Source organism: Panthera leo, chromosome C1 (assembly GCF_018350215.1).
Source record: "Panthera leo isolate Ple1 chromosome C1, P.leo_Ple1_pat1.1, whole genome shotgun sequence".
Taxonomy (NCBI): Eukaryota; Metazoa; Chordata; class Mammalia; order Carnivora; family Felidae; genus Panthera; species Panthera leo.
The window spans coordinates 92,124,329-92,134,775 of NC_056686.1; the positions used below are offsets into that span (position 1 = coordinate 92,124,329).

The window sequence follows — 10,447 nt, forward strand, 5'->3', positions numbered from 1 at the left end:
TTTATTTTTAAAAATTTTAATGTCACATCAACATGGGTCTAACAAAAAAACCTGAACACGCACACTGTGAACTTACACCATCCACCCGAAAAAGCATTTAAAAAAAACACGTAACGAGGTTAATATCAAAATTAAGCTACCTATGTTATGACTGTAATTTTCTAAATGAGCCTAACTATCCTTAAAATCATGAATTTTAGGACATAAAGATAGCTCCCGCTCACTAACGGTAATCGTGAGGGTAATCGTAAGGGTCCAAGTCGATTTGCACTGAAGTATGAGCTCTGTTCAGTCGCATTGGAATTCCTTCAGCAAGGAGTGTTCTCAGCGTGGACACATCAGCAACCAAGCGGTTCACCTTCGGATAACCAATAAGTCTTTTCAGGGGTACATAAAACCTCTTTCCCACAGAGTAGGGTTTGGGGGACTTCTCTATTTGGGCTACTTGGGCATCGGTGAGGAATAATCCGGGCCGTCTGACCAAGCCACTGTCAGTGTCTTCTTCTGACTCGGGTTCACTGGATTCCTTTCTCTTCATAATCCAGACATACTTCTGTCTTATGGCTTCGACTTCTTTTAACACCTCCGTACACAATACAAACAGGAGGAAGTGTTTTTGCTGTAAACTCGGGAATGAGGCTGTAAAAACCTGAAGGCAAATCAAAATGCCACAGTATAATGGGAATCAAACTACTGACAGACATTATCTGATCTGCTTTTAAAAATTCTAATTATCAAGATCAAAGTCACAAAAGCCACCACCAAGTCACACTATTCACAAATTCACACTAGCCCAATGTTCCTATACTTGATATTAGAGGGAAAAAGGCAAAGAAAAATTGTTAAAAGGGAAATGTGTTGGGGCGCCTGGGTGGCTCAGTCGGTTGAGCGGCTGACTTCGGCTCAGGTCATGATCTCGTGGTCCGTGAGTTTGAGCCCCGCGTCAGGCTCTGTGCTGACAGCTTAGAGCCTGGAGCCTGTTTCAGATTCTGTGTCTCCCTCTCTCTCTGTCCCCTCCCCTGTTCACGCTCTGTCTCTGTCTCAAAAATAAATAAACGTTAAAAAAAAATTAAAAAAAAAGGGAAATGTGTTGTTTATTCTTCACCATTCCTCCTGAACCCAACCAAAAGGGTCTAAGAAGCTTAAGCTTAGAGGCTCAGCTGCCAACAGTCATTTCCGGAGCCACGCTGTGGAGGAAGTCTGCTGGCATTCCTCTTTCCTGCTGCTGATCCTGACAGATTACAATGGGGGGTAGCTGGCCCAACCACTTGGAAGCTTTCTAGGATTCCAGATCTTTCTCTGTGGTGCACATTGAGATACGGAAAAAGACCAGGTGGTCTCCTGGACTGCAGTAGACCAACTCTGACACCATTTGTGAGCATGAAGGATCTTCCTAGGGTCAATCTCAAAATAAGGTCATTTACACTTATCTCTACAGTGGGGACTCTGTACCCACTATAATTAACCATCCTAATCTATGTGCTTTTTGCCCCAGTAGCTACCTCACAAAGAATACTCACAACTTGATAAGCATGTTCCTCTGGCTCTGAAACGCGGGATCCAGTTGGTTTTGCCAGGATCCAGCTGCCAGGATCTGGTTGCTTTTTCTTGAAGATCCCTATCTGGGTACAGTATCCAACATGCTTAGCCCATGGTGGTGGAACACCCACACCAGTAAACTCTACAGTGTAACTATAGAGTTTTGCCACATTTGAAGCCCTGAAATCACAAGAAACCATCTTCTGAAACTTAGAGGTTCTGTTAAAGAACCTCCACTAGAATAGAGCGTAAATACAACTAAAATACTTTCGTTGCAAATTCTTACAGCACCAGATAGTGCCAAATCACAGGTTTTGCTTACTTCTGAGGTGCTTTAGGATAATGAGTGTCAGTTTCCAAGTGATCACAATGAGAGAAAGGGAAAGTTACGGAGAATTTAGGAGTAAATAAGACCATGATGACTACAGTCCCAACACCTGTTAGGGTTTGCAGTTATGCCAGAAACATGACCACCCTTCAAGCTCCTGGGAGGAAACACCCCTGCACATGAAGGGCATGAAGCACATCTTCACCTCCCCACACCCTGTTCTGTTTCCTCCACACAGATACTCCTAATGTTCTCATATAAAAAAGCACCTGGTGCACCCCATTTTTCCACGCTTGCCTGTGGGACATAAAAAATAAACTCCCCCATTTATTTTGCCGAAATATGCTGGTCCCTTTAGGATCTTATTAATTGCTAAGCTGCATCCTGGGAATTTTATTATGATAAAATAATTTCAGTAATGTATAGGGGTCAAGATTGACTTCATAGTACTTTAAACTCCTGTGGGATCCCCCACCCCCCAAAAAAACAAAGAAGCACTTTATGAACTCACCAGTGTTGAAACTGCGTTTGGTTCCACTCAAACTTGTGATCTGAATTTCTAAAGGTTGATGCTGGAAACAGGGGATTGAAATCTGAGTTTGGTGTGCTGATGACAACCATGCCTGGAGAAAAGTACCCAAATACAACTTCGGGAAACTTGGCCAGATCTTCTGAATCCAAATGTTCTATTCTGAAATGGTTAATGGGAATGACAGAATGAAGTTCTCTTGCAATTATGTTCCTAGTTGATTTAGCAAACACTTTCTATCTCTACACTGATTTATCCCCTCTCTGAATATATAATAGTACTTACATGACCTAAAAATCAACTATTCATATATTCTCACTCTGCCCATCAGCCATGTTGCCCACTCCCTGGCAGGACGCAAAGACAACCACTTCTGTGGTAGACCAACCAGGACAGTGAATGTGTAATGAGAAAACAGACAAACCCAGACACCAGGATGAATAGCCAAGTGCCAGAGACTACATGTGAAGTCTGCAGCACCAACAATGAACAATGGATTCAAGCATGCAAGGGGAGACTGGCAAGCTCCCCAGGAGCCCTGCAGGGCCATAAGACCAGAATGTCTTAAATAAGTTGTGGGCTTCAGCAGCAGATCCCAGTAGAGTTGTCTACCCACACCCAAGGACAAGATCAACTGCTAATACAGGCAGCCAGTAGGAACATATACCTTGACTGGGGGAGTTATCAAAATTAGCATCACTGGGGAGAGACAAATGGACGTTGGGCCTCTGTGAATGGAAGCCCAGAGAAGGACCCAAATACCGTTCTACAGTATTCCAGGAAGGCATAATCACCAAGAGCCAAAACATGAGTATTCTTATTAAAAGTGAAGTGAGGGGGACTCGTTATTTAACACCCCTGCTTTTAAATACATTCTGAATTTGCGGCAAAAGGCTATGATGGGTAAAACCTACCCTTAATTAATTCAGAAAAGGGTAGGGGAGAAAATTGATAGGTGAATCTGCATAAAGGGTGATCCTGGCACTGCTTGCAGCTTACCTGTAAATTTGAAATTTCTGAATTAAAGCCCCAAAACATGCTAGTAAAAAGCCAGTCCAAACTGTCAAGCATATACTTTACAAATCTGAATTAAGAGGACTTAAATCTAGTTAGGACACTAATTTACGGAGATTAATTCACATTTTTCTAATAACTTCAACACAGTAAGAATACTTACAATTCAATACATGTTATCAAGTCAAATCCAAGCAAGCGGGAGTCTTTCTCTACAGCAGAGCCACGATACAAGACAATACTCAAATCTAGGTCCCTAGGACCTAAATGATCCCCTATTGATGGAGACAACTTATCACTGCAAAAATATAGAAGGAACATTTGAACACTCTAATTTAGAATTATCTCACCAGCTATAAATCTGATCTTTTGATGATTATCTCCCTATATCAGTTTTCCATGACTTGATGCATTAAGCATAGGGGTAACTTCCTCTCAAAATTGGCCAATGAGAACAAGATTTTGAATATTGTTGTTGCTCAATATTTTTGGTCTTCCCACTCCCTTTGGATCAGTGATTTCAAATTTTTGTTCTGTAGAGGAAAAACATTCCTGAAAAAATGTGTACAAGAGAGAGACCAAAGAGCTGCTCTGCCTTGAATTAAATTAAAAGACCTGGGGCAACTTAAATCCTCTGTAATGAGTTGCCTTGGGGTCCAGCATTAAAGAAATTAGATTTAGGGGCACATGGGAGGCTGGGTAAAGCGTCCCACCCTTGGTTTCGGCTCAGGTCATGATCTCAGTTTGTGAGTTCAAGCTCCATGTGGGACTCCACACAGTTCAGAGCCTGCCCGGGACCCTCTCCCCCTCTTCCCCTCCCCAACTCCCACTCTCTCAAAATAAACTTTTTAAAAAAAAGAAATTTAAGATTTTGCCACTTGAATTACCTGTTCCAATCTAACAGACGATCCATGAGGAGATCTACTCCAACAAGTTCTTGAACACAACTATGGAATTTCAGCATGCATAAGAGTGTGGCGTTACCACACCCCAAGTCTGCAACCTACAGATGAAATAGAACATTGAAGACATAGCCAGAAGTCAAATATGACCAAAGCCTTTATAGGAAACTGGGTATTAGAAATAAATTACAATATAATAAACCACTATGCCAAGATCTTTTTGGTAGAAAAAAGGTACACAAAAAGGAAATTAATCTGAGATATTAGATGGGTTGGCGGTGAGGCAGATTTGTGGATTGTTACAAGTAAATTCTAATTCAGGTTGAGTACCAAGAGCATCCTAGGGGCCTGGCACAGAGACAGCACACATGGCAAGCAGGTACCCTATACAAACTTTATACCTCTGAGCTTCATAATTAACACAAAAAAAGGGTGCCTACAAACATCAGGACAGAGCCTGATCTTTACCAGTGCTTTATAATTTATCCACAGTCTTGTTAACCTATTCCCCTTATTGTGAATGTTATGTACTCTTAAATGGATTTTTTAATCATGCCCTAAAGTCTTCATTTACCACAGCTGTATCACCTAAATTTCTGATTGCCAATTTAGGAAAAGGAAATTAAGATAAAAATTTAATGACATTTAAAGGTACCCAATACCAAAGATACCCCAAATCAGCTTCTAGTGTAGCTAATTGGCTCTAATCCAGTCTAAAGGGGATATCTGGGGATTTGAACTATTTCTGGATACTCAGGAAAGATTCCATATATCTTAAAATGCACAAAAAGGTTTCCAAAGGGTTTAAAAAACAGACTAAAGTTTACCTCAAAATTCATCCCGTTAGAAAACGAAGATTACATAAACTCTCCATTACAGCAGTTACCAGGATGCTTTCAAAAAAACCACTAAGGGGGTGCCTGGGTGGCTCAGTCACAGTTGAATTCTTGAACCCAGCATCAGGCTCTGTGCTCACTGCACAGAGCCTGCTTTGGATCCTGTCTCCTGGGCCTCTCCCGCTCTCCAGGACTCTCTCAAAAATTAAGTTAAAAATATTTAAAAAACAAACAAAAAGCCACTAATTCTCCTCTGGAAAAGGGGAATACAACTATACTTTAGTAATAAAGGCACATTTAGGGGAGCCTGGGTGGCAGACTCTGTGCTGACAATGGAGAGATTGCTTGGGATTCTCTCCCTCTCTCAGCCTCTACCCCACTCAGACTCTCCCTCTCCTGCCCCTCCCCTGCTCACTCTCAAAATACTTTTTTTCTAACGCTTGAGGGTGAGAGAGCATGTGAGCAGGGGATCTGCAGAAAGAGGGAGAGAGAATCCCAAGCAGGCTCTATGCCGTCGGCACAGAGCCTGGTATGGGGCTCAAACTCAGGAACCTTGTGAGACCATGACCTGAGCTGAAATCAAGAGTCAGATGCTTATCCTATTGAGCCTCCAGGCACCTCTCTCAATATAAACTTTAAAAAATAAGGCATATTCAACCTATACTCAGTCCTCAAATGTGTTTGACTGCAAAATCATTTCCTTCAATGTTTTAGGTAAACCACAATGTTGTGCCCTGGCCGCAATCAGTAATTTTCTTTTCTGAAGCAGGCACACCTATGGGGGAGAAGGGTTACATAGCAAGCACTTAAAAAACCTAATCCCAGAGAGCAAATTACAGTCTTAGCAGCTTTAAACTGTGCTTCTATAGTATACCCAATTTCTTGTTAGCCCAACTAGCTAAAGCTCTTCTTCCCACACACGCCTTAACTTGAAGGCAGCCTCTACTCAAGGATTTCCTCCTAGAAAACAGGATAGCCTCAGGGGAATTAAATTGTACCCACCCTTTTATCCCACTTCCCCACACCCAGTTTTTATACAAAAACCTTTTTTCCCAACTACTGGGATACCGGTTGATCTTACAGTCAGGGTTCTCCCTATTGCCCTAATCCCTTTCCTTCCCTTGTAACAAAGCTTTGAATATTCTAAACACACTTGCTAAATCCTTAAGTTTTTTCCTATTTTTTGACTACACATTTCATAAGACCCTCTTCAGTGTTTGAAAAGAGAAATACTGGGGCGCCTAGGTGGCTCAAGTCATGATCTTCCAGCACAAAGTATGCTTGGGATTCTCTGCCCTTCCCCCACTCGCACTCTTTTCAAAATAGATTTTTTAATGTTTATTTTGAGAGAGAGATAGAGGGTGAGCAGGGGAGGAGCAAAGAGAGGGAGAGAGAGAATTCCAAGCAGGCTCCACAAATCAGCACAGAACCTGACATGGGGCTTGAACTCACAAACCATGAGATCATGACCTAAGCTGAAATGAAGAGTCAGATACCCAAATGACTAAGCCACTCAGGCACCCCAAAATAGATAAACTTTTATTTTAAAATAAAGGAAAAATACCTACCTTCTTTGGTTTATATTGATTGACTATATCTTTAACAAAGAAGTATCTTTGTTTGTATAATGGAGGTCTGAACTCGATCACGTTCTTGCGTGGAACAGTGCTGCGCTGAAACTTTAAACAAAAAAAAAAGTGTTCTCAATCATGCCCAACTTCAGGAACTCCACGAGGAAAAACCAGCTTAATTTCCCCACTTTGTAGAATACCTTGGCCTTTCAACCACTATGTGATACTGCATTTCCTCTCCAGTTCATCTAAGCCTTCTATTTTTTGAGAATCTGGCTTTATGCTTTCCTAGAGTTTAGTCTGCCGAAAGCAAAATTCCTAATGAATGCATTTAATAACAATAAAGTCTCCTAGCCACAAGGGACTTATAGCGGAGTGAACTGCCAAGACTGGAGACAGGAGACTGACAAAGACTTCTTGACCCAACTGAAGTCAGGCTCCTTAAAACCTCTTCTAACTAGGCCTTGACTAGTCTTTGCTTATTAGCCCAGTTTTTACTAAGTCAATTGAGACAAAAATTCCCTACCCTAAATAGCTCATTAAACTCTTATCAGATCAAATTCCTCACCACCACTTTTGTAATCTGATCCCCCTGGGCTGCCTTAATCCCGATTCCTGTTAAATCTTAGCAAGACCCTGACACCCTTGTGGTCTTCATAGACTATAAATCCCATAGGCTATAAATCACAAACTGTTGAATATAGGAGTTAAACCCAAATCCACCTTCCCTACCTACTGTCATGTTTATTTCAGTCCTTGAAAAGCCTTCCTTTTTCATTGAGTTGTGTTAATCACTTCTACAAGTGTCAGAATTTCTTTAACATGAATGATTAATCATAATATCTGGATTAATCCAGAATAAATGCAAACATTTTTGAAGTAGGCTTCACGCCCAGCACAGAGCCCAATGTGCGGTTTGAGCTCACAGTCCTGAGATCAATGGTGGCATGTTCTACCGACTAAGCCAGCCAGGCACCCCCAAATTGCTTTCAATCATTTGCTTACACGTGGCCAAAATCAAATTTCTTCAGACAAAAAAAATGCCTCAATTCATCGGGCTCTGCACTGAGAGGAACCTGCTCTGGATTCTGTCTCCCTCCCTCTGCCTCTCTCCCAGTAGCTCTCAAAAATATACATTTTTTAAAGATGTGTCTAATGTAGATTTTAATTTAACAACCAGAAATTATTCCACTTCAGATACACCAATGTGAAATTTCATCTATGTAGATTCTTATTCAATCCCAACCAACACCCTGGGAAATGTTAGGGACTAAATCTGATGGATTTTACTTCTAACTACCTCACAATACCTCTCAGGGAGATAACTCACACAAGTAGGTTGAGAAAAGCAGCATTACCTCTTCCATGCTGTTTTTTTCCATTTTGTTTCCAAGTTTGAAGCTTCGTTGAGACAAAAAGCAGATTTCTCCTTCAAGTTCTATGAATCAGCAATAACTCTTCTGTAAACACAAAATATTAGTTCTCATAAAGAGGAGCCTGGACAAGAAAGAACTGTATTAATCGACAAGGACAGGGAGTGGGGTGCCTGGGTGGCTCAGTCAGTTAAGCGTCTGACTTCAGCTCAGGTCATGATCTTGTGGTTTTTGAGTTCAAGCCTGGCATTGGGCTCTGTGCTGACAGTTCAGAGCCTGGAGCCTGCTTCAGATTCTGTGTCTCCCTCTCTCTCTGCCCTTCCCCCATTCACATCCTGTCTCTCTCAAAAATAAACATTTTTAAAAAAAATAATCTAAGTTTTAAAAAAAAGGCAAGGAAAGGGAGAAAGCAGGCTTCCTCCCTTCTCTTTACATATTACCATTTAATCCACAGAATTTACTGAGTATGGTTTCGGGTAAGAAACAAGCACAGAAAGCCCAAGTGACTTTTCACTAGGACAAATCTGGCTAAATGCAGTAACACACATTCTTCCCAGTTCCTGTTAAAGTTGATACAAACTGAACAATCCTATCAGTTGTGACTATTTCATTAAAGCCCTCAACTTCAAATTTTTTAGGTAGGTTCCACAACCCACATGGGGCTTGAACTCCGGACCCTAAGAGTCCCATGCTCCACCAACTGAGCCAGCCAGGCACCCCTCTCCCCTGAATTTCTTTCAAGCACTTGCTCACACATGACCAAAATCAAACTGGGGCGGGAGGGGGGGGGGGGGGGGAATGTCCCAAGTAATTGATAAACTAAACACATCAACATCTATCCAATTTAGATGGACTTGAAACTAAATTTTGGTTCTCAGCCTAAAACGTAAGCATGTCAATCACCTCACTTTTCAGTTATTCACTAAGTCCTATCTCAAGCCACCCCCAACCCCAAGCGACCCAATGCCAAAGTCTGCATAGGGCACGATACCCCCTACGTCCTACCTCCGCGTAAGGAGTTCGACCACCGCAGCAAAGCAAAGCGCAGAAAACAGAGTGGGTCCGCCGCGCCGCCACTGTATTTATTTAACTTCGGGCCCCGCCCCCGAGCCTCCGCTAGCGCCGCCTCGCCGCGGGGCGTTGCCCGCCGGAGCCACACCTGCACCGCCCACACCTGCGCCGCCAGCTCTTCCGCGGTACTCCCTAATCTTCAGGGTAGGTGGCGCTCGCGGGCTCCGCGCCCTGCCCTGTTCCTCTCCGGGCTCCAGGTTCCAAAGCGTTGGTTTTGCGTCTCTTAACGGCCGCTGTAGCGCATGTCCCGAGGCCATTTTCTAGCCTTCCCTCGGAACCTCTGTAGAGACCACTGTTACCGCCACGCCCCGCACTGGCGCGCGACCTCGACCAGCCCCGGCCCTCCAGGAGCCGAGACTGTTGAGTCGAGGCGGCGGCGCCCCAGGCGCGTCTGCGGGCCGCGAGCGGGGAGGCGGGCTCCGGCGGCTGTTGGGTTCCTGGCTCTCGCCGTTCGCAGCAAAGAACAGAAAACGGTCCCCGGCAGCGGAAGGCAGCAAGGTGAGCGGCCAGGCGGAGCGCGAGCCGGCCTGCGGCTTGTGTCCGATTCAGCCGCCTCTCCGATCCTCAGAACAATCCCCAGGGGCCTGGAGAGGACGCTGGGCTGAGTAAAGTTGGCCCAATAACATCTAAGCCCAGAAGAACGTTCTTTCAGCCCCCAAACCTCCAACTGGTAATTTACGCATGCTGGGGATGCAACTGTATGATCTCCTAGAAAAGTTACTGTATCCTGTCCTTCTCCTGCCAGACATTTAACCTGACACTTTATAATCGGTTATTTCTTTATTGTATGTGATGGAAGGGTTTAAGGAGGCGGAGGGGAGAGATGCGAAGCCGCCGCCTTTGGGAAAAAATTTTTTTTCTCCATTTAAAAGACTCAAAAGCTGGTGTTTACCAATGAATTAATAATCCCCTGATATATCATAAATTATATATTAGAACTGTACTTTCAAACAACACCTACAATATGCAAAGGACGGTGCTAAAGGTTTTGGAATATCACAAGGTTAGATTACACAAGCTTTGTTTTTGGTGTTTTGAGGGTCTAGTCTCATAGTAAAAAGCATATAACTCAAGCTTCACTGTTTGAGAGGTTCCTATTGTCCTGGGGTTAAAACTGCAATGTGAACAGACTGTCTTCATTAGAGGAGCATATTCCTTATTACACAATGTATAACTTAAACAGAACCATACAGGGGCTCCTGGTGGCTCAGTCGGTTGGGCGGCTGACTCCTGCACAGGTCATGATCTCACAGCTCATGAGTTCGAGCCTGCCTGCTGCAACCC

General features: G+C 43.4%; 1 protein-coding gene across 1 annotated transcript; it reads right to left on the bottom strand.

Moving 5' to 3' along the window:
* HENMT1 (HEN methyltransferase 1) lies at window positions 1-9,402 on the bottom strand. The gene is made up of 8 exons (XM_042953200.1): window positions 9,098-9,402; window positions 8,078-8,179; window positions 6,717-6,827; window positions 4,298-4,413; window positions 3,574-3,708; window positions 2,379-2,558; window positions 1,521-1,719; window positions 1-649 (listed from the first exon to the last, which is right to left on the bottom strand). Exons 2-8 carry the CDS (start codon window positions 8,099-8,101, stop codon window positions 224-226), a joined length of 1,191 nt encoding a protein of 396 aa, XP_042809134.1. The 5' UTR covers window positions 8,102-8,179; window positions 9,098-9,402; the 3' UTR covers window positions 1-223.
* Between the last annotated feature and the right edge of the window lie 1,045 nt (window positions 9,403-10,447).

Bases quoted from the DNA above. Each gene is read 5' to 3' on its own strand.
- HENMT1 (XM_042953200.1), bottom strand. From the start codon at position 8,101: ATGGAAAAAAACAGCATGGAAGAG. The intron at 4,414-6,716 runs GTAGGTATTTTT...TTTCATCTGTAG, and splicing joins ATCAATATAAACCAAAGAAG to GTTGCAGACTTGGGGTGTGG. The intron at 3,709-4,297 runs GTAATTCAAGTG...ATATTTTTGCAG, and splicing joins CGTCTGTTAGATTGGAACAG to TGATAAGTTGTCTCCATCAA.